General features: G+C 39.1%; 1 protein-coding gene across 3 annotated transcripts in view; it reads left to right on the forward strand.

Moving 5' to 3' along the window:
- Positions 1 to 25,094, forward strand: part of reps1 (RALBP1 associated Eps domain containing 1) — a 181,560-nt gene that overhangs the window by 79,831 nt on the left and 76,635 nt on the right. For all 3 annotated transcript variants that reach the window (XM_066700473.1, XM_066700647.1, XM_066700558.1), the window contains exons 9-11: positions 12,031 to 12,152; positions 23,425 to 23,505; positions 23,934 to 24,021. In XM_066700473.1, coding sequence (XP_066556570.1) covers positions 12,031 to 12,152; positions 23,425 to 23,505; positions 23,934 to 24,021 — 291 coding nt within the window. The remainder of the gene's footprint in view (positions 1 to 12,030; positions 12,153 to 23,424; positions 23,506 to 23,933; positions 24,022 to 25,094) is intronic.

A 25,094-nucleotide genomic window follows, 5' to 3' on the forward strand; every position in this document is an offset into this window, starting at 1 on the left:
CATTCACAGAGTTGTCCTGAAGCCACTCCTTTGTTATCTTGGCTGTGTGCTTAGGATCGTTGTCCTGTTGGAAGATGAACCTTCGCCCCAGTCTGAGGTCCAGAGTGCCCTGGAGCAGGTTTTCATCAAGGATGTCTCTGTACATTGCTGCATTCATCTTTCCCTCGATCCTGACTAGTCTCCCAGTTCCTGCCGCTGAAAAACATCCCCACAGCATGATGCTGCCACCACCATGCTTCACTGTAGGGATGGTATTGGCCAGGTGATGAGCGGTGCCTGGTTTCCGCCAGAGATGACTCTTGCCATTCAGGTCAAAGAATTCAATCTTTGTTTCTCATGGTCTGAGAGTCCTTCAGGTGCCTTTTGGCAAACTCCAGGCGGGCTGTCATGTGCCTTTTACTGAGGAGTGGCTTCCGTCTGGCCACTCTACCATACAGGCCTGAATGGAGGAGGGCTGCAGAGATGGTTGTTCTTCTGGAAGGTTCTCCTCTCTCCACAGAGACACGCTGGAGCTCTGTCAAAGTGACCATTGGGTTCTTGGTCACCTCCCTGACTAAGGCCCTTCTCCCCCGATCGCTCAGTTTGGCCGGGCGGCCAGCTCTAGGAAGAGTCCTGGTGGTTCCAAACTTCTTCCATTTACGGATAATGGAGGCCACTATGCTCATTGGGACCTTCAATGCTGCAGAATTTTTTCTGTACCTTTCCCCAGATCTGTGCCTCGATACAGTCCTGTCTCGGAGGTCTACAGACAATTCCTTGGACTTCATGGCTTGGTTTGTGCTCTGACATGCACTGTTAACTGTGGGACCTTATATAGACAGGTGTGTGCCTTTCCAAATCATGTCCAATCAACTGAATTTACCACAGGTGGACTCCAATCAAGGATGATCAGTGGAAACAGGATGCACCTGAGCTCAATTTTGAGTGTCATGGCAAAGGCTGTGAATACTTATGTACATGAGCTTTTTTTTTTTTTATTTTTTTTAATAAATTTGCAAAGATTTCAAACAAACTTCTTTCACGTTGTCATTATGGGGTATTGTTTGTAGAATTTTGAGGAAAATAATGAATTTAATCCATTTTGGAATAAGGCTGTAACATAACAAAATGTGGAAAAAGTGAAGTGCTGTGAATACTTTCTGGATGCACTGTATATATATATATATTTATTTTTTAATTTTTTAAACGATAACTTTGTTAGTGAGTATAAGTAATACATACCACATCCACATTGATTCTATCATAACCAAATTTTTAAAATCTAAAATATAAAACCAAATCATTGTAGATATCAAACTTCAGCATGAATGCTGTCTTCAAATTGTTTGGATGTGTTGTCATAATGTCCTGAATATTGGGAACATGTTTTTTTAGTTCTGTGTTTTATTCTCTATCTTAATTGTATTTTAAATACACAATTAATTTTATTTTCTTTGAGTTGCTTTTAATTTGAAAGTCGCTATATAAATCTTTATTATTATTATTATTATTATTATTATTATTATTGCAAAAGACCAAAACAAAATACTTTACTTTGCATATTGTACTGTAACATACAATGGCAGAAAGTGATGTTATGTTGAAATGCACTGCAATCAAAATGATGTCTGCAGTTTTTCAATTATTTTCCTGTTTTGAATGTGGACTATCACAAACAGTCTCCCGTGCAGATTAATCTCTCTGTTGTGGTAAAGTAAAAAAAAAAAAAAATATATATATATATAATGACACCTTCACTGCTTTTCCCGCAGCCATGGACACAGTAGCACTTCATAACCTATAATTACTATCAAGACCATGAAACGCTAACTCGTTGACATTCGGAGGACAAATCTGGTGATTCCATAGTTTTTCCCCTATCCAGGAAGATGTGACCCAACACATCCGAACAAACTGTGAGAGCATACATGCTGAAGTTTGACATCTGCCACTATTTGGCAAGTTTTATGTTTTACATGTTTTATATTTTCGTATATGATAGACTTCATCTGGAAGAGTGGAATGTTTCTAACTTACACACTATAACAATACACAAAGACTCATAAAACCATGATTTTAGAAATGGTTGGACTTTCCCCGTTAATGTTTTGAATACCTTGAGTTTTTACAGTAGGCCTATATAGTACAATATGAGTACAAATGCTAGTTTTTGCCTAGTAAGACCAGGGGTCTGCACCACCATCCATCAGATCATCCACATCACAAAATTATGGGACTCTTGATGGCAGAGTAGGCAATTACCTGTATTTATGCATTATACATTTAATCAGAACATTTTCTAATATAAAGTAGACTTTCCCCTTTTAACAATAGAATAATTAATTAAGCTTACTTCTGTCAGTTTTTTTATGTACCTCGCCGTAGCAGTTACAGCGAAGTCTTTTGTGCTTGTTGTTTGTCTATGTATGTGACGGCAACATCAATCCAACAATTCACAATTTCTTGTTCATGTGCAAGTTTATGTGAGTGAAGCCTTTTTGCAGAAATGTGTCAGGCTCTGCAAAATAAGTGACAACTTTGCCAGTTCACTGTATTCATCATCATTTAACTTAATCAAAAGACACTATGATAACATCGCTGCCACAGCGGTCTGAGCTGAAAAGTATCTCGGCAGCCTCATTCTAGCAGTACATTGCATACTGCATTTTCACTTTGCTGGAGTTGATGTGGATTGCAAATCTTGCAGCAAGTTTTTGGTTGCAGGGGTCCATGTAAAGCATGCATTTCACCAGCTCCTTCTCAAGAAATCTGGTTGCATGCCTGTTCATGTTCCTTAGTATATTCAATGAACATTGCCTTAGCATCTCTGTGACATTGGCACTGGGAATAGACTGGTTGCTTAGCGATATGAACATGAGGTAGCATGGTCTTCCATTTTGAATGCCTTGGCATTGATTCTACGAGTCTCTGTAACTCTACTGGTGGGATGGAACACCATTCTCCCAAAAGATATTCCCTCATTTGGTGTATTGATGATGGTGGTGGAGAGCGCTGTCTAACCCGTCGGTCCTAAATCTCCCATATATGTTCAATTGGGTTGAGATCTGGTGACTGCGAAGGCCATAGCATATGATTCACATCATTTTCATACTCATCAAACCATTCAGTGACCCCTCATGCCCTGTGGATGGGAGCATTGTCATCCTGGAAGAGACCACTCCCATCAGGATAGAAATGTTTCACCATAGGATAAAGGTGATCACTCAGAATAACTTTGTAATGATTTGCTGTGACCCTTCCTTCTAAGGGGACAAGTGGACTGTTTTTCCTTACGTATCGTAATGCATCATGGTCATCGAATGTGCGGCTTTGACCACAATTTCTAACCCTATTTACTGATGTCTTTCCCATAGAGCATGAGCATCTTTGTGACTGAAGCTCCTGCCATTCCTGCACCAATAATAACCCCTCTTTCAAAGTCACTTAGATCCTGTCCTCTTGCCATCTTGATCCAAAATCGAGGTCAACTGGGCCTGCTTAGCATTTTTATACATGCCACAGAGCATGATAGGATGTTAATTGCTTAATTGTATCATGCAGTACACCTGTTTGGAGGCACCTCCACTCATTCAGGTTTTTCCTTTAATTTGTCACCTGTCTATCTATATCTATCTATCTATCTATCTATCTATCTATATATATATATCTATATATATATATATACACACACACACACACACACATACACACACTGTTCAAAACAATTTAAGGGAACACTTAAGTTACACATCAGATCTTGATGAACGAAATCTATTAAAGATCAAAATCTTTACTGTACATTGTGTAATTCGTTGAGAACAAAATGACATAACAACAGTCAATGGAAACCAAAATCACCAACCGATTGAGGGCTGGATTCAAACTCACACCGAAAATCAAAGTAAACCATAGAAATCACAGGCTGTTCCAACTTGCGTAAATTTCATCATGGCAACTCATAATGTGACTCAGTAGTGTGTATGGCCCCCACGTGCCTGTATGCACTCCCGACAACGTCTGGGCATGTTCCTGATGAGACGGCGGATGGTGTCCTGGGGGATCTCCTTCCAGACCTGAATCAGGGCATCAGTGAGCTCCTGGACAGTCTGTGGCGCTACTTGGCAGCGATGGGTCTGAGGATTTCATTCCGGTACCTAAAAGCAGTCAGGGTACCGTTGGCTAGCACGTGGAGGTTTGTGTGACCCTCCAAGGATATACTTCCCCAGACCATCACTGACCCACCACCATACCAGTCATGCTGCATGATTTTGCAGGCAGCATAACGTTAATCCACAGCGTCTCCAGACTCTTTCACGTCTGTCACGTGCTCAGTGTGAACCTGCTCTCATCTGTGAAGAGAACGGGGCACCAATGGCGGACCTGGCAATTCTGGTGTTCTCTTTTGAATGCCAATCGAGCTGCACGGTGCTGGGCTGTGAGCACAGGTCCCACTAGAGGATGTTGGGCCCTCATGCCACCCTCATGGAGTCTGTTTCTGACAGTTTGGTCAGAAACATGCACACCAGTTGCCCGCTGCAGGTCATTTTGTAGGGCTCTGGCAGTGCTCCTCCTGTTCCTCCTTGCACAAAGGAGCAGATACCGGTCCTGCTGCTGGGTTGATGCCCTTCTATGGCCCTGTCCAACTCTCCTCGTGTAACGGCCTGTCTCTTGGTATCTCCTCCATGCTCTTGAGACACAGCAAACCTTCTTGCGACGGCACGTATGGCACGGAGGGTGCTGTCCTGGATGAGCTGGACTACCTGTGCAACCTGAATGGGCTGCAGGTACCGCCTCATGCTACCAGTAGTGACATGGACACTAGCAAAATGCAAAACTACAGAAGAATCAGTCAGAAAGAATAAGGAGAGAGCAATTGTCTGTGGCCACCACCTGCAAAACCATTCCCTTTTTGGGGGTTGTCTTGCTGTTGCCTCTCCATCGCACCTGTTGTCACTTTCATTTGCACCAAAACAGGAAAACAGGTGACATTGATTCACAATCGCTTAGGCTTCCTAACTGGACAGATTGATATCCCTGAAGTTTAATTGACTTGGTGTTATACTGTGATGATTACGTGTTCCCTTAATTTTTTTGAGCAGTGTAAATACACTGTAAATACAGCCTTCGCTCCCCACATGCATCTATGAGCCTTGACCGCCCATGACCCTGTCACTGGTTCACCACTTTTCCTTCCTAGGACCACTTTTCATAGGTACTGACCACTGCAGACCGGGAACACCCCACAAGAGTTGCAGTTTTGGAGGTGCTCTGACCCAGTCATCTAGCCATCACAATTTGGCCCTTGTCAATGTCACTCAGATCCTTACGCTTGCCCATTTTTCCTGCTTCTAACACATCAACTTTGAGGACAAAATGTTCACTTGCTGCCTAATATATCCCACCCACTGACAGGTGCCATGATAACGAGATTATCAGTGTTATTCACTTCACCTGTCAGTGGTCATAATGTTATTGCTGATCGGTGTATATATATATAACTAGTTGAGAGCGAGAGACGGGGAGGAGGGGGTGTATAGCACAATTATTGACTAGTTATATTTTACAACATAAAACAGTTTATACATATTTTATTAAATCGAAATATGAAAAACATATTTTACTTTTTAGTTTATACAACGTGAAGTGCTTTGAAATGGATCTGCCTGTCTATTACAGCTGCGTACATCAATGCAGAAAACGTGCTTTTCAACAGCGCTGCTTGTGTTGCATTTAGTACCTGGCAGTGTCTTTATTCCAGGTCCCAGGGGCAGCTCTCTGAAAGAGAGATGCTCCTTCAAGTCCTGTATCGATGCTGAAGCCAACAGCAGTCTAAATGCCACACCAGCAAGCGCATCGCCTGTCCTGCACCAATACAAATCTGTCCAATCGGAGGACAGGCAGACGAGCTAGATCACCTGCGATTCGTCAATTTATCAAAATGTGTGCATAAAGGCTACATAAACAAGAAAAAAATAAAAATATTATTTTTTTACTTTTAGCAATAAACTGTAAACTTGTGTATAAATCGGTATGCACATATTTTAGCAGACTTGTGCAATATACAGTGAGGGAAAAAAAGTATTTGATCCCCTGCTGATTTTGTACGTTTGCCAACTGACAAAGAAATGATCAGTCTATAATTTTAATGGTAGGTGTATTTTAACAGTGAGAGACAGAATAACAACAAAAAAATCCAGAAAAACGCATTTCAAAAAAGTTATAAATTGATTTGCATGTTAATGAGGGAAATAAGTATTTGACCCCTTCGACTTAGTACTTGGTGGCAAAACCCTTGTTGGCAATCACAGAGGTCAGACGTTTCTTGTAGTTGGCCACCAGGTTTGCACACATCTCAGGAGGGATTTTGTCCCACTCCTCTTTGCAGATCCTCTCCAAGTCATTAAGGTTTCGAGGCTGACGTTTGGCAACTCGAACCTTCAGCTCCCTCCACAGATTTTCTATGGGATTAAGGTCTGGAGACTGGCTAGGCCACTCCAGGACCTTAATGTGCTTCTTCTTGAGCCACTCCTTTGTTGCCTTGGCTGTGTGTTTTGGGTCATTGTCATGCTGGAATACCCATCCACGACCCATTTTCAATGCCCTGGCAGAGGGAAGGAGGTTCTCACCCACGATTTGACGGTACATGGCCCCGTCCATCGTCCCTTTGATGCGATGCAGTTGTCCTGTCCCCTTAGCAGAAAAACACCCCCAAAGCATAATGTTTCCACCTCCATGTTTGACGGTGGGGATGGTGTTCTTGGGGTCATTCCTACTCCTCCAAACACGGCGAGTTGAGTTGATGCCAAAGAGCTCGATTTTGGTCTCATCTAACCACAACACTTTCACCCAGTTCTCCTCTGAATCATCCAGATGTTCATTGGCAAACTTCAGACGGGCCTGTACATGTGCTTTCTTGAGCAGGGGGACCTTGCGGGCGCTGCAGGATTTCAGTCCTCCACGGCGTAGTGTGTTACCAATTGTTTTCTTGGTGACTATGGTCCCAGCTGCCTTGAGATCATTAACAAGATCCTCCCGTGTAGTTGTGGGCTGATTCCTCACCGTTCTCATGATCATTGAAACTCCACGAGGTGAGATCTTGCATGGAGCTCCAGACCGAGGGAGACTGACAGTTATTTTGTGTTTCTTCCATTTGCGAATAATCGCACCAACTGTTGTCACCTTCTAACCAAGCTGCTTGGTGATGGTCTTGTAGCCCATTCCAGCCTTGTGTAGGTCTACAATATTGTCCCTGACATCCTTGGCCAGCTCTTTGGTCTTGGCCATGGTGGAGAGTTTGGAATCTGATTGATTGATTGCTTCTGTGGACAGGTGTCTTTTATACAGGTAATGAGCTGAGATTAGGAGCACTCCCTTTAAGAGAGTGCTCCTAATCTCAGCACATTACCTATATAAAAGACACCTGGGAGCCAGAAATCTTGCTGATTGATAGGGGATCAAATACTTGTTTCCCTCATTAACATGCAAATCAATTTATAACTTTTTTGAAATGCGTTTTTCTGGATTTTTTTGTTGTTATTCTGTCTCTCACTGTTAAAATACACCTACCATTAAAATTATAGACTGATCATTTCTTTGTCAGTGGGCAAACGTACAAAATCAGCAGGGGATCAAATACTTTTTTCCCCTCACTGTAACCACAATATAAACTTAAACAACCAGTTAAAAAAAATAGCATAAAATGAAAGCGCTTCGAAATGACTCCGTAGTACAGCTGCGTATCAATGCAGAAAATGTGCTTTTCAAATCTACAGTGCCTTACACTAATACAAAAATTAGCATCATGATCAAACAGCTGACTGATCAAGGCATTGATCCAGAGACCTGGGTTTGCAACGAGATCATTTAGATATTAAGGAATATTCAATCTAAATCAAGAGAGACAGACCGTGTGTAATTTGTAACTGAATATGCATATTGCTGATGAAGTGATTGACGAAAAGACACGCTCCCACCATTAAGTGGTATCGGTGAGTGGTATTGGAGAATTTCTACGAGTACATGACCACAGTATCGGCCCGATACTCGATACTGGTATTGGTATCGGTGCATCCCTATATATATAGTATAATATACACTCACCTAAAGGATTATTAGGAACACCATACTAATACTGTGTTTGACCCCCTTCAGAACTGCCTTAATTCTATGTGGCATTGATTCAACAAGGTGCTGAAAGCATTCTTTAGAAATGTTGGCCCATATTGATAGGATAGCATCTTGCAGTTGATGGAGATTTGTGGGATGCACATCCAGGGCACGAAGCTCCCGTTCCACCACATCCCAAAGATGCTCTATTGGGTTGAGATCTGGTGACTGTGGGGGCCAGTTTAGTATAGTGAACTCATTGTCATGTTCAAGAAACCAATTTGAAATTATTCGACCTTTGTGACATGGTGCATTATCCTGCTGGAAGTAGCCATCAGAGGATGGGTACATGGTGGTCATAAAGGGATGGACATGGTCAGAAACAATGCTCAGGTAGGCCGTGGCATTTAAACGATGCCCAATTGGCATTAAGGGGCCTAAAGTGTGCCAAGAAAACATCCCCCACACCATTACACCACCACCACCAGATTGCACACTGGTAACAAGGCATGATGGATCCATGTTCTCATTCGGTTTACGCCAAATTCTGACTCTACCATCTGAATGTCTTAACAGAAATCGAGACTCATCAGACCAGGCAACATTTTTCCAGTCTTCAACTGTCCAATTTTGGTGAGCTTGTGCAAATTGTAGCCTCTTTTTCCTATTTGTAGTGGAGATGAGTGGTACCCGGTTGGGTCTTCTGCTGTTGTAGCCCATCCGCCTCAAGGTTGTACGTGTTGTGGCTTCACAAATGCTTTGCTGCATACCTCGGTTGTAACGAGTGGTTATTTCAGTCAAAGTTGCTCTTCTATCAGCTTGAATCAGTCGGCCCATTCTCCTCTAACCTCTAGCATCAACAAGGCATTTTCGCCCACAGGACAGCCGCATACTGGATGTTTTTCCCTTTTCACACCATTCTTTGTAAACCCTAGAAATGGTTGTGCGTGAAAATCCCAGTAACTGAGCAGATTGTGAAATACTCAGACCGGCCCGTCTGGCACCAACAACCATGCCACGCTCAAAATTGCTTAAATCACCTTTCTTTCCCATTCAGACATTCAGTTTGGAGTTCAGGAGATTGTCTTGACCAGGACCACACCCCTAAATGCATTGAAGCAACTGCCATGTGATTGGTTGGTTAGATAATTGCATTAATGAGAAATTGAACAGGTGTTCCTAATAATCCTTTAGGTGAGTGTATATGCATACACACACACACTACCGGTCAAAAGTTTTAGAACACCCCCATTTTTCCAGTTCTTATTGAAATTTAAGCAGTTCAAGTCCAGTGAATAACATGAAATGGTACAAAGGCAAGCAGTAAACTTACCAGGTTAAAAAAAAAAAAAAAAAGTTTGTTTCCAAAAACTGAAAAATAATGTAAATTTCAGAGTTATATACCCTCTTAAGCATTATTTGGCAGTGTGACACTGTATTCCTAAAATGTGCACATTGTTTGAAAGCTTATTCTCTTGACTACCAACGCGTTTCATTCTCAAACGCATCCGATTCACAGTTTCTGTGTTGCCCGCTGTCATTCAGAGCCTGGGGGGTAAACGCACAGTATGCTCGGCGGGGGGGGGTTGGGTCGGGTCTGGTTTCATTAAGACAATCACAGATCACTCCGTTTCGATCGGATTTCTTTGCAAATAGGCTTGTTTGGTTTATTTGATGTTCTATCGAAAACTGAGAATTTCAAATCCAGTTATGTAAAATCGTTGTGTATTAGTACACTGTAAACAGAGTTGTCCATCTTGGCACTCTATGGGTGTTTGTTGCTTCTACCAAAATGTGGATGGTTTTGTTTTGATCAGTAGACTGTCTGGTTCCAGAATGTCATAATTGTCAATATTTTCTGAAATTTTGTTTTCCTACTCAGACCAAGTATCCCCCCACCCCCCATTACAGAATGCAGGAGGGGGTATAAAAAACTACTTTTTCACATCAGAGAATGCTTCACATCATTAGAAAGCTGTCTCAGCTTTCATGGGATACCAAACACTTGGCAAACAACACAACAGTGAAGAGTACACATGGGATTAAAGAGAAATACATGGATTTGGTGCCCTTTTAAGGGTACCAGAGGGGTTTGTCAGCTTAAGGGGATACATTTTGTTTGGGTGGAGGGGAGAAATGTAACAAAGTTTAACCCCTTAAGCTGACAAACCCTTCTGGTATCCTTAAAAGGGCACCAAATCCGTTTTCTGAAATGGGGGGTGGGGGGGATACTTGGTCTGAGTAGGAATACAGAATCTCAGAATTTTTTTACAATTATGACATTCTGGAACCAGGCAGTCTACTGATCAAAACAAGACCATCCACATTTTGGTAGAAGCAACACACACCCCTAGAGAACTCAAAATGTCAAGATGGACAACTCTGTTTACGGTGTACTAATACACAACGATTTTACATAATTGGATCTGGACTTCTCTGTGTTTGTACCATTTTAGATTATTCACTGGACTTAAATTTCAATAAAAACTGGAAAAATTGGGGTGTTCTAAATCTTTTGACCAGTAGTGTGTGCATGTGTGTATATATATATATATATATATACACACACACACACACACACACACACACACACACATATATATGTGTATATATATGTATATTTATATATGTATATATCTCACACACAGTACATATCATTTTAAATTTCCTGCAGCCTTCATGAAGTCTATCCTGCAGGCTTGAGTATATTCTGCGTTTTACAGCAAGTATTTGTTATTTTGTGCATATTTAATGCTTAAAGAGAAATTATGTAAACTATTGTATATCTTGTTTGGAGAAAAACTAGAAACATCGAGATATACATCATATTTTGCCCAAACTTCTAAAAATATAGAGATTATTTTTAGGTCATATCGCCCAGCCCTCATAGCAGACGGTGATTGCAGACAAGATTTACCAAACAAAACTTTTTATTTTATTTTATTTTTTTAAGCTAACCAGGTTTAAGTGTTGTTCATTCAGCTCACAGATCTGTCTAAATTTTTAGTTTTTCTGGAAGTCCCACTGAAATTTCTGTGTTGCTTTAATTGTGCCTTCAACAAAGTCAGATATGACTGATTGATTCAGCATCTTTAGCCATTGAGGCTTGGCAATGGGTCATGCAGTGCTAGCCAAAAAAATCACTATAGCGATGTTTCAATCACATTGAGACACTTTCATACTGGACTAGTATTACAGTCTAAGGTAAATCCCACTCTTTTCTCAACAGGGTACTTGCTTTGTTAATTTTCCAACAAACCAACGATAGCTATGGTCAGATTTTCAGTATTACAATTTTCAGATACGAGAGGCAAAGATCATTTTGAGCATGTTTTGAGTTTGAAAGTGGCTCATTTCCTTTTGGCTTTGGCCTCAGCCTCCTGGATTAAACTCTCCCTCTCTACACTCAAGCTACAGTTAGACTTTTTCCCAAGCAGGATAGCCAATACCATGGTTATACTGGATGGAAAACTGCTAGAATAATGTCTTCATGGAGAGTAAAGCTAATGCTTAACCTCATTGGAGAGCAAGGATTCTGGCTTCCTGTAGAGAGTATAATTCAGTAACCATAGTTACTTTGGTGTGATTGTCAGTTAATGCTGGAGAGATGCTCTGTTTTTGTACAATTGTAAAATGCACATTTTTTGTTTTTTTAATATCTTATTCATTTTACTTGTTTTGTAAAATTATCACAGACCCCTGAGTAAAACTGATGTAGAATACAGTTAACAGACACCAGTGTTTGCCCAAATATCCAGTGATCTACAACACTTATGATCAACTGCATAGCTAATAGGTACATTTGAATAAGTAAAACGAGAGTGCAGTTTTGATATTCCAATTATGAAAAGTTGGTAATAAGAATAACTACTAATAACTACTGTTCAATGATTAAAATATTGTGTGTTGATGTGGTATTAATTATTTACTTTTATTGTATTGTAGAAGTACCAGACCAGGCAGCTGAAGTGGGATATGCAAGCTCCCCAGTGGAGGTGCCACCCAGTAAATCACCGTCTATGCCCTCACTAAACCAGAACTGGCCAGAATTAAATCAGAGCAATGAGGTTTGACTTTGCTTTTATTGACCTTCTAATTCAGTAATTACAGTTGCATCCCAACTAATTACACATAGGGCTGACCTGAAAAATCTTATATTTTATTATATTTATATACAACTCTAATCTTAGAGTACCTCTGCATCTGCTGGTTTTTATTGCATCTGAGATAAATACCTTTGTAACAGTTGCCTAAATATTTGCTTTTAATTTGTTATATAAACTCTTAAACATTTCAATGCCAGTTTATACATTATTATTATGTATTTCTTAGCAGACGCCCTTGTCCAGGACGACTTGCAAAATGTTAATTTGCTCATTAGCTTTTTAGGATCTTAAATCTTAATAAAAATATTTAATTTGCAGTTATTAAAATAAATAAAACTGCTTCATCAGCGCTTGGACCATCTAAACTCTGTGGTTTACCAAACTAGATATTGAAGGTCTATGGAAAAAACAACAATCAAACAAAGAGATTTAAAACCATATGGACCCTATTTAGCAATGCTGTTGCAGGTGCAGTTTATGTTGTTAGGGCACAAATTGCATTGTTAAATAACAATAAATGGCACATGATTTAAAAGTGAGGTCTCTGGTTTGAACTTAAGCAAATCAAATAGTGCCCAGTCAATCAATATACAGGGGGTGGAATAAGGTAAGTAAACAATTAAGGACTCGACGATCCCTTTAAAGGACAGATCAGACAATTGTTTAAATGCTTTAAATTACTGTGATCATGCATTTTGTTGGTCAAATCCTCTGTAAAACAATAATATTGATATAATGCAATACTCTAAACCCCCGAAGTTGTGATGTCTTGCTGAACACTTAATTCAAAATCCTGAGTCCTTCAAGTTATAATGTTCCTCCAAAACAAGTGATTGCTGCTATTGTAGTCCAGATGTAAAAATGGTATGTTAGTGTTGTCAGAAAACAAGATTGAGTGAATTGTTTCAGTTTAAAAAAATAATACTATTTCAATACAAAAAAAAGTGCAAGTTAAAGGTCCATGTTTTCCTGTGTCAAACTGTCCTGGTAAAGTTATTTTTGCGTGAACAAATAGTTATTATTTCTGTAATATTTATCCTTAATGAGGGAAAAGAGGTGAGAATCTGAGAAGTGTGTGTACACTCTGTGTGGGTGAGTGTTTGTATCGGAAGGCATTTGTTTAGGTGTGTGCTGCTCATATGGGAGAGCATGTGTGAAGGTGTGTTTGCTTGTATGAAAAGCATGTATGTATGTAGGTTGGTGGTGTTATTATGACAGAGTAGGTATGTGTTATTTGTATGGTAGAGTATGTGTGTAGGTATGTGCTACTTATATTGGAGAACGTGTAGTTGTGTGCTGCTTTTATGTGAATAAAGTATGTTGCTGGTTAACAATGAGCTGCTGCTGAGTTTTTAAGATGGAGTATTCTTATATTGACTGTTATTTATTAAAGATGTGTGTATAGTGTTGTATATTTTTGGTGTGTATGCCTAATTGTGCCCTGATATCAGCTGAAAACGAATTTCCATGTTATGTACTATTGAAAGGACTATACAGCTGTATTATAATCAAGTAAAAAAAAAAAACCCGAATGAACAGTCTACAATGGTATTCAGTAAAATACTAATTTCTAGAACTTTCTAATGTCATATTTCACAATGTTCACAACTGTTTTATCATCTCAGAGTTCCAGAGCTGAGAGAGCAGCTGCAAAGCTAAAAATAATGCATCTCTATCACAAATAATTTCTCCATGAATTAATACTTTGTAATTGATGAATACTTACCTAACACAACAACTTCGTTAAATAAATATTAAGTCTATCTAAAAAAACTAAAAAAACAAAAACTTCCTCTTAGAAGATGTATGGAAACTCTAATGCTTGTTTAGTCACTCTCATACTATTGTTTCCCAACATTATCAACTTTTTTGTCACGATTTCAAATGGACTATAAATGTGAATATTTGTTTACAGAGGAATATTTTGCAAATATAGCTGCAACTGACCGACCAATATGCTTTTCTGTTTCAATTTATATTAATTTAATTTCCATTCAATAATAGTTTAGCAATGTGAGCTGCAACGAAAATGCCTTAACATTATCGTCCTTGTGGCAATGTTTTCTGGTTATAACAGCAAAAATGTATTAGCAAATCTATCTAGCAAATTTATACAATCAACTAAATGATTTACTTTTCCTCATTTTCAAACCACGTCTATTAACTTGTGTCAATTTCAGACTAAACAGTTAAACAGGAATGAGAAGATATTTCTCGGCGTTGACAGATTTTATTTCTAAAATTACACATTCTAGAGTTATGAATCACAGATTAACATTTCTAATTGATTTCTCAAATGTCATGAATCATGAACTCCAAACTGTTAAACTTATCTGAACTTCGTCGCAGAGAGGCCTCTCTGTCTTTGGGCTCAGATAACAGCACACGGCACGAGGTCCGTGTGGTTTGGAACAAAGGCAGTCCGGTTCGGCTTTGTCCAAGAACTTCCACTCAGTCGATGCACCTGGAAGTTGGGGTTTCGCGAAAGTAGAGTCGTTTCCAAACAGATTTTCCACTGGTTTGAAGGCTCCAAGGTTGTGCACAAAATCTTCTTGGCAAGCAGGGTCTCTCACCGTACTTATTTGAAGACAAAGTCTTTGAGGAAAGCAGGGCCCTGTTTGTTCCAAGGGTCAAGTTTCTTAAGACTCAAATAGCTATTTAAATGACTGACACTTTCGTATACAGTCGACTTAGTCAATTGTCCAGCTGTAAAACTCCACTGATCAGGTGGGCACAGGCGGGCAGCGCAGTCTGTAAAGTTCTTTATTTAATAAAGTCCTTTAAAAGAATTCTTCGTACGGCTCAATCTCCTTCTCCCAGTTTAACTCTTCTGTTGCCGGCAAAGATTTAGTTGGTTTCTGGTTCCGGTTCTGGCAACAGAGCTACAGGTTGAGCTGTGGCAGCGAGTTACTGGTTCAGGTGAGAGAGAGAGAGAGAGAGCCTGACTGTCCGCTGTTCCTTATAGTCTGTCAGATCAATAGGTGATTGGTTCCTGAGTTCTTGAGATTGGATTTCGGTTTCAGCCCCCAGTGTCCTATTGGAGGGGGGCTTGATTTATGACTGATGTCAATCCATGCCATCTTTTGGAAATGCCGGTTGGCCTGGGTTCGTAGCTCTATGTCGGGATTTCGGCTCTCATCCACTTCAAAGAGTTTTTATCACCTACAGGCCCCTTTCTCCAGACATTTCACAGCAGGACTCTAAACCATTCGGCCCATTCTCGGTGCCATCCTCCCAAAACTGTCACTTTGATGCAAACCAGTTCCAAGCTGATGAGCTAAGGAAATCTGATAACTTTGGGGGGGAGAGGTCTTCTTTAGATCAGTGCTTCAGCTCAGAGCCCAGATGCTCTTATCCAAATACACCCAACATAACGCTACACTCAATAGCTATTTAAATGACTGAACACTTTCGTATACAGTCGACTTAGTCAATTGTCCAGCTGTAAAACTCCACTGATCAGGTGGGCACCGGCGGGCATGTGCAGTCTGTAAAGTTCTTTATTTAGTAAAGTCCTTTAAAATAATTCTTTGTACGGCTCAATCTCCTTCTCCCAGTTTAAATCATCTGTTGCCGGCAAAGACTTAGTTGGTTTCTGGTTCTGGTTCTGGCAACAGAGCTACAGGTTGAGCTGTGGCAGCGAGTTTCTGGTTCAGGTGAGAGAGAGAGAGAAAGCGAGACTGTGCGCTGTTCTTTATACGCCTGTCAGATCAATAGGTGATTGGTTCTTGAGTTTGAGATTGGATTTCGGTTTCAGCCCCCAGTGTCCTATTGGAGGGGGGCTTGATTTATGACTGATGTCAATCCATGCCATCTTTTGGAAATGCCGGTTGGCCCGGGTTCGTAGCTCTATGTCTGGATTTCGGCTCTCGTCCATTTCAAAGAGTTTTTATTACCTACAGGCCCTCTTCCCCAGACATTTCACAGCAGGATTCCAAACTATTTGGCCTATTCTCGGTGCCATCCTCCCAAAACTGTCACTTTGATGTAAACCAGTTCCACACTTTAAAGAAATCTGATAAATTTGGGGTGAGAGGTCTTGTTTAGATCAGTGCTTCAGCTCAGAGCTAAAATGCTCTTATCAAAATACACCCAACATAATGCTACACCAATAAATCATGCAAAATATAATATCTCTATACAGGCAAATGTATTACCCCCCTCACACTGGGTTCATTTCAAACTCAATCGGTTTGGTTTGTTTGCTTTGAAACAATATATCAGTGTGTTCACTGTTCACACTTGTCATGTGTACAAACGTGCTCAGTTCATTTGGAAACTAACTCAGGTTCGATTTCGTGGTTCAATTCCGTGTTTTCTCAGGACTCAGATCAAATTGCAATAATCAAGTGAGTTCGGTTTGTTTAGTATTAATAAAACACTTGATATTTACATTTTACATGATTAGTGGATAAGAAATGGCAGCATAATGCGTACAATAACAAATACATATGATGACAATAAAGTAAATAAACTTCATGCAGTAGTCTAACACATTTGACAATCTACTTCTGATTGGCGTGTTCACGTGCAGAATGTGCACAGATCTGACCAGCAGATCTGATTGTTTTGCCTATATATAAATATACAATAACACAGTAGTGTGACATCCCCTAAATATCCATCTAGGAGTATTTTACTGCTACTGCCATACCTTTAAAAATATAGTGCTTCTTTACATAATACATTAAATGAAGGGTTTTTATAGCAATTCGTTATTTCTGACACTTATTTTTTAACACAAACAAAAGTACAAATAAGCTGCAAAATGATTGAAAAATTGCTCACACGCAGCATCTTAAAAATAAAATTGTACACTCTGACCATATATTAACTTTAATTTGCATTATATTCCATTTAGAAAAAAAAAGAGAAATACCTTTGTAACAACCTTGATGAATATACCCCAATATCCAGTTGTCAGATTACTGATGTTACTGTTAACAATTCATATGTAAATGAACAAATACAAATGTGCATGTTATTTTAACTGGTACTGTACAGTCAAAAATACACGTTATTGGGTGAACTGTTTTTTTTTTTTTTTTTTTTTAAAGAGACCTTCCAAAATCACATTCAAGTTTTCCTAGTGAACCAAACTCAGTTGTTTTGCCATTCGGACCGAGTTAGTTTAGTTTAATTTCGTTTGCCAATCGAAATTTGGTGTTCACACTCTTCCCAAACTGCACTGAATACGAAACAAACCTCTAATGAACCTTTAGATTGCATTACAATGTCACTGATGATGGTTTGTTTCAAATTATTTAATTTGATTTTAATGCAGTAATGTCTAACTTTAATAATGAAAAATAAAAAAAAGTTGTTTTGAGCAATCAATCAATCACAGATCTGCAAACCCAGACTTTTAGGAGATATATATGCACACAATGTAATGTCATGCTCTCATGTGACCATGAACCGAGAACCGAGTCTCATACTGGGTTCAGTGGTTCAAATTAACGCTGCTGGGTCCAGTGAAACACACTGCAAAAACAAACAACCATACAACCTGATGAACTGGTCACAGCATGAAAATGCACCCTAGATTAATGTATTGTTTGCTTTCCCTCCTGACAAGTTCTTGCTAGTGAGTCCGAACCAAACCGGTACCCTGGTTAGAACCAATAGCCCAGTAAACACAATGGAAGGAAACTGGCAAAATCGGGAAATTATGCAACTTGTACAAACACGTCCAGATTTTCGGTCCGTGTCTCCTCTCCTGAATCCACATGTTTCTGTAGCGTCTCGTTCCCATGGTTACAGTGCTCTTGCTGGCAATCTCTGTTTTATGTGTGAGTGGATCCTTGCCTGCAATTTTCTGGCATTCAAAGCCAGTGTGAATTGGGTGCAACAGGTTAAAATGAGGCAAATGTTGCCTGCAATTTTCCTGCATTTCAGTGTGAATGGGGCTATTTATTTGACACAGTTTTTGAAACTGAAAAAGACTGCTGTTGGGAAGGGAAAGGAGGGTAGGGTCTTTATTTAAACTTCACGCAGGTATGGAGGGGTAAACAAAATGTGGTGAAAAAACAATTAAAGTCTCTCAAGTGTTTCTTCAGGACAGTAACATTGCCAAAATAATAATGTAAAATAAGAAATTAAAATAACACAAAATGTGGTCCAGGAAAGGGGAGTAGGGACTGTTTTACAGGTGCTCTGTGCAGGGTCAGGGTTGCTGTTGGTCAGGGATCACAACACCTGCTATCACTGATAGACTGACAGATTAAAAAGGGAAAGCACAGCTGTTGATGACACTAATTTCAGTCATGCCTATTGCCAGCAGCTGTGAACATGCAGCCTGACGATCCTGTTCAGCTGAGGGCACAGAAGACCACAACCCCGGCTGTCATCAACAGCCATGTTGGGGCAGGCACTGTCCTGTCACGTCTCCGAAACAATATATGACAGAATTCCACTTTCCTGTGCAAGTGTGTATATAACAGACTCTGCAAAATTATTATTATATAATGAAAAGTAAATGGCCATAATTGGAAACAAATGTGAAGAACCCAGTCTTGATACACAGAGGATAAATGTATTTGTTTAACATGCCTGGCCTGTAAGGCCCCTGACATGGAAGCTCTCCACCTGAGCAGAGTCTCTCTCTGAACAGCCGAAGTTAACAGCTTTTATACAATGCATGACATGTGGTTCAGTGGACAGGGTCAGTCACAAGTTTCCAAAAGTGTTGTCTCGAGGTTAGGTCTCTCGCCTTTGTAATGTTTGTGGTTGTTTTCCTGGGGGGAGGTGTGGGATGCGGAAACCAAATGGCTTCCTTTGATGTATTTGCAAAAGGTCCGATCCCACGGCCATCATTTACAACTGTCAATCAATCATTAACAAAACAGTTCCTGCCAATCTGGGAATGCAACTAAGTACAAGATTAAGTACTTTTAACAAACAGCTCAGGGCTTTTTCTGCACTGTGTGATCTTTTTATTATCAACAGGAATTTCTAACATGTACCTTGTTGACTTTTGCTTAGCCTGATAAATATAATTTGCTCGGTCTGCATACAATTATTAATATAAAACATAATACAGTCTCTTCAAAACCCCTAAGCATTCTAGCTTTAGATCTCATCATCCTCCAAAGCCACATGCTGAAAGTAAATCTATAGTTTCCAAATCAAACCTATCAGGCATATTCTCTGTTGTCCATGATGTAAACTATCACATAGTGTTGCCGTAATTGTGAGTATATAATAATAATAATTAACGCATATTGTTTAGCTTCTGAGGACACTAATGGTGCTACTACAGAATCAACCAGGCATCAGAACAATATTTTAATGATTTCAAATGTTCACTCAATTACAGTGCATGTGCATTAGCAAGGTTAAACCATGTCATGAGTGGAGCTGGGATAGTTTGCATACATATTTGTGATGTAATTGTTAGGTCCCTTTTAGCGCTTTTCTACCGACATGGTGCTGGTGACAGAGCTGGTGCTCGGCCTGAGAACCAGCTAAACTTTTTGCGAACCGGCCTGCTTTTCCACCGGTTTAGGATCTGAACGCTGATGTCACTGGATGTGGGCGTTCCCAAGCACAGGATAGAAGTCGAGAAACACACGGCAATAATAATCAGCACCATGCCGGACTACGTCCTTCATTTGCAAGCTTTTACTACTGTCTTTGAAACCCTATTTAACCATAAAAATTAAACTCATTAAGCGTCTACACACAGCACAGATACATTGTAAAAAACAAAACAAAAAAGCGCGAGATCACATATAGAAAAGCAGAAACGAAAATACAGCTATATGAATGTGCAAAGATAACTTTTATTTTGATTTATACATTAAGGGATTTACACCGATTCACTATTTCAGACACTTTTACTGTATTGAATAAAATACAAAATGAGTTAACATGCATTAGTCACTGCACATACAGTTTATTATGAATATACTTTGTATGAGTGGATACATTTTCATTCATTTTGTGGCGTGTTTTTACTTTTATTCTTGTTTAAAAAAACAATGACTTTAGGCTAGCCTATTGATTATGAATGCGGTTGTTTTGGGGGTATTTGCGTCGCAGTCGTGGGCAAATCAAAAAAACTGTCGGACGATCTCAGGTGATGTTAATGGTTTGATGGGAAATTCTGCTTATTGAGGAAGTCTGTGATGATGGTCCCAAATCATTGTTGCATTGTCCCTGTTGCCAGACACCGCAACAATGCTCTTATGTTTTAAAAGTAGCCCTGGATAAGGATGTCTGCTAAGAAATACACAATAATAATAATGCATTATAAGCACTTTGCTGGCGTGTGATCGCTCGCAAAGCGCATCACTGTCAACAGCGCTTACTGTAAAATATGTATGTTTTGTGTAATTCGCCCTGTGCTAAGAAAATGAATTTATTCATAAATTATGAATCATGCGCAAACCAACCAGGGACACATGACTCGTAGGGGCACTGGATTTCTGCAAGTGGTGGAAGAAACTGCCCGTAAGGACCAGTTAATGACCAGTTCATTAACAAACAACATTTCTATCCAATCTATATCGTTGCATTAACTCTCCATCATCATATTTCTGTAACACATCTTTCCTTTTACAGAAGGTGCGCTCAGTTGTCTCTCATTGCTGCCATATGCCAACTCCTAACTTGTTAATTGACCTGGTGAGACCATATTGTTTCTAAAGTGTCTCTCTCCTCGACAGACCGCTGTTTGCTGATGATTTCGCTCATTTTTAATCAAAACTCTCCTCATTGTTTGCGTCTCTGCTGGCATTTTAAAAATGGCTGCTGATCTCCAGAAACTAACTTTTTGTGGAGACAACTTTACCCTGCCCCCCGGCCTCTGACGTAACGGGTTCCTTGGTTCCAGACCACCAAGTTTTTGGTGCCTGAAAAGGCGGGAACCAGTTTTTTTGCGGTGGAAAAGCACGGAATGCTTCCAGATTAGGCACTGGCACCGGCTCCTTGTTGGTGGAAAAGCGCTATTTATGATTTATCTAGAGATACCTCGTCTGCGTTTTGGTTTTATGTAGATGTACAGTGTGTTCCTGCTATGACACTACAAAATCCGTAACTGTAATGAAATGGAAAATTGTTGCAGTTTGTGAAAGTCAGTCAGTAAATTGGAACAAGCAGTTTTTTCCCATTTTCATCTGCTTCCCTGGTAGCTTCATACTATTTATAGGCTAGGCATGTAATCTGTGGTCTGTTTACATGTGTTTTTATTAAGTTTCCCCAGTTTATTATATTCTCAGTTGTCTAAATAACAATAGCTAGATTCTAATTGGTTTATGTCAGACATCTAGTTTTATGGAGCATCATTCCTTAAACACACTTCAGAGAGAACTGTACAAAGATTAAGGTTGCACTATTTTACATCAATTGGCCACTGTGTTTCACAGAAAAACAGACTATTTTCAACAAATGCAAAGGCCACCAAACCATGTGACCAATCAGCTTCCTTTGAACAAATCTTTAAAGTAGGTCAAAGCCAACATTGTACACATTTTCATAAGGTTACTGCAAATAGATTTAGAAAAAAATGACATTCTTTTTTGTGACCAATTGACTTCTCTTGAACAACTGTAGAACTTCAAAGAGAAATACACTTTTCAGTTTCATATGTTCTCTGCAAGTAATTTGGGTTTCACTGCCAAATGCAATATGGTGGAATTATTTTTAATTTTAAAGCAAGATAGCTCAGGTCTCTTCAATACTTAGTTTTCATGAAACTTTTGCGTGTTCTATGGGCATTTAAAGATTTAGTTTATTGCAAACAAACAAAACAAGTTTATATATACTATACTTTATATTTTTGCATAATTCCAATTGTCTAACTCAAATTTCATAATTATCCACAATATGGTGATAGAGTTTTACATTTTACTATGTGGATATTTTGTTAATGTACTTGACTCAATATTAAAAGTTGACATTTTTGTTCAATGGTAACCATTTGAGCAATCAACTTCTGAGCAAATGTTATAATAGGTTATTAACTCTCTGATAGGAATTTTATATGATTACTAGAAGTGTAGTATAAAAAAAAAATCGTTTACAAGAACTCTCCCTGGTTGCAGAGCCATGTGAGCAAATCATGCATCTGGTTTCAATGTTTTGCAGCAGTTCCTATTAATATCAGTTGATATATTACGTTTAATTTACTTAATGTATGCTTTCACACATCTATACACCAATTTAAGCAACTTACACAACATTGAAATTTGATTGGAACACAGCAGTCACATTGCAGCAACATGCTTGGAACAAACTTGATAGACCTCCATACTAGTGTTACTCATGCTTAATTTCAGCACAATGGGCCTTAAGGTAAGAACCAGACGTTTTATGACCTAATTTAAGGCTAGTTCATTGAAAGTTATATAATTTGGTGGCCATGTTGCAGCACTCAATTCCGTATTGTCAGTCAAGTGATCGTAAAATCCACTGTGCTGACATTTTGCAGGACTGGCACAGTTCAGTCAAATTTGTTCATAATGAGTTACTGCATTCAAAAATACATGGCTGCTGTGAACAAATCCAGTTTTAGCATTGCATAACTTACATATGTAACCCCCTCCTAAAGGTCTTATTTTGTTGTTAATTACCAAACACACATGCTGACACACTTATCTACACACACACTCAAAACTCAAGAATGCAAGGGTTATTCGGTAAAGTTGTTGCTATCATTGTTCTACACAGTGTATAATTTGTATGGTCAGATGTGTTTTAAATATCCCTTTAAGAGCTTTTAAGCCGAAGCGGTTTCTTCAGACTTAAGTTAACTGCCATCGTGTGTTGGCAGTTGAAGTTATTATACCCAAAATTTGGGAAGCTATTTATACCTCAAAGAAAAATTTTAATTTTATAATTAATGTATTTTGTTGAAAAGGTTCTGTTGTGGGTGAATGGAAAAAACTAATAATCATACAAACCAGACATGTTTTTACAATTCTTAATAAATACATCACAATATTTACTCTGTAGTAGGGTTAACATAATGAAGAACAACATGAAAAGACATTATTTTTATTTTTATTCATACCAGTATATTCATTGTGGTCTCTTGAAAAGTGTACTTATCTACTTCATACTAAGAGGGTTCAGCCACCCCTTTACTAATAAAGTTTTTTGTTGTTGTTTATAAAGTTTTTTTTTTTTGGGGGGGGGGGGGGATGTTTTGTATTACATGTGAGTCATCTCTATAATGCTTTTTCAGTAATGTGTTAATGTATGCTGATTTGTCTCTGCTTTATCTGTTCAGCAGTGGGAGACTTTTAGTGAACGCTCTTCAAGCTCACAAACTTTGACCCAATTTGATTCTAACATTGCACCAGCTGATCCTGTAAGTCAATCACTTAGTATGTCTGTTACATATTAATTGTGTTATTAACACTAGATTTCTTTACTGAAATATTCTCTCGAAAATGCATGGGCTCAAGGTGATATGCTTAAAAAATGAATGTAATAAAAATGTCCTTGCTTGCTCAGTTTTATTTATTTTTACAATTCTAGATAACAGATTATTTGATTAAGATTTAGAATGTACACTTCAACTAACCTTAGAGTAGTTATATAATAATATAATACTTTTTGAATTACATAAACCATGCACATTTAAAATGGTAAATAATTAATTTATTCTGTAACTTCTTATTCACATATATTGTAGAATAACTTAGTTTGGTTGTCTGAAATGAAAATAATGTAACTGTTAAAAAAATAAAGAAAAACATTTGCCAAGGAACAACTTCAAAATGTGTTTTCTTACAGGACACTGCAATTGTTCATCCTGTTCCCATTCGAATGACTCCCAGCAAAATCCACATGCAGGAGATGGAGCTGAAGAGAACTGGAAGTGGTAAAAACAAACAAAAAAAAGTTTATTCCAAAGGCATTCTAAATCAAAGCATTTTGAAAAATATATTTTTCCACTATATTTGTAATTTCCAATCAATACATTTTTTCACTATACATGCATTATGCAGTTTAAGTCTTTGATCTTTGTACTATCCAAACATAATTTTTAATGGGGGGCACTAGCAATGGTTCATACAGTGAGGGAAAAAAGTATTTGATCCCCTGCTGATTTTGTACGTTTGCCCACTGACAAAGAAATGATCAGTCTATAATTTTAATGGTAGGTGTATTTTAACAGTGAGAGACAGAATAACAACAAAAAAATCCAGAAAAACGCATTTCAAAAAAGTTATAAATTGATTTGCATGTTAATGAGGGAAACAAGTATTTGATCCCCTATCAATCAGCAAGATTTCTGGCTCCCAGGTGTCTTTTATATAGGTAATGTGCTGAGATTAGGAGCACTCTCTTAAAGGGAGTGCTCCTAATCTCAGCTCATTACCTGTATAAAAGACACCTGTCCACAGAAGCAATCAATCAATCAGATTCCAAACTCTCCACCATGGCCAAGACCAAAGAGCTGGCCAAGGATGTCAGGGACAATATTGTAGACCTACACAAGGCTGGAATGGGCTACAAGACCATCGCCAAGCAGCTTGGTTAGAAGGTGACAACAGTTGGTGCGATTATTCGCAAATGGAAGAAACACAAAATAACTGTCAGTCTCCCTCGGTCTGGAGCTCCATGCAAGATCTCACCTCGTGGAGTTTCAATGATCATGAGAACGGTGAGGAATCAGCCCACAACTACACGGGAGGATCTTGTTAATGATCTCAAGGCAGCTGGGACCATAGTCACCAAGAAAACAATTGGTAACACACTACGCCGTGAAGGACTGAAATCCTGCAGCGCCCGCAAGGTCCCCCTGCTCAAGAAAGCACATGTACAGGCCCGTCTGAAGTTTGCCAATGAACATCTGAATGATTCAGAGGAGAACTGGGTGAAAGTGTTGTGGTCAGATGAGGCCAAAATCGAGCTCTTTGGCATCAACTCAACTCGCCGTGTTTGGAGGAG

This window comes from Amia ocellicauda, chromosome 1 (genome assembly GCF_036373705.1).
Source record: "Amia ocellicauda isolate fAmiCal2 chromosome 1, fAmiCal2.hap1, whole genome shotgun sequence".
In the NCBI taxonomy this organism is placed as follows: domain Eukaryota; kingdom Metazoa; phylum Chordata; class Actinopteri; order Amiiformes; family Amiidae; genus Amia; species Amia ocellicauda.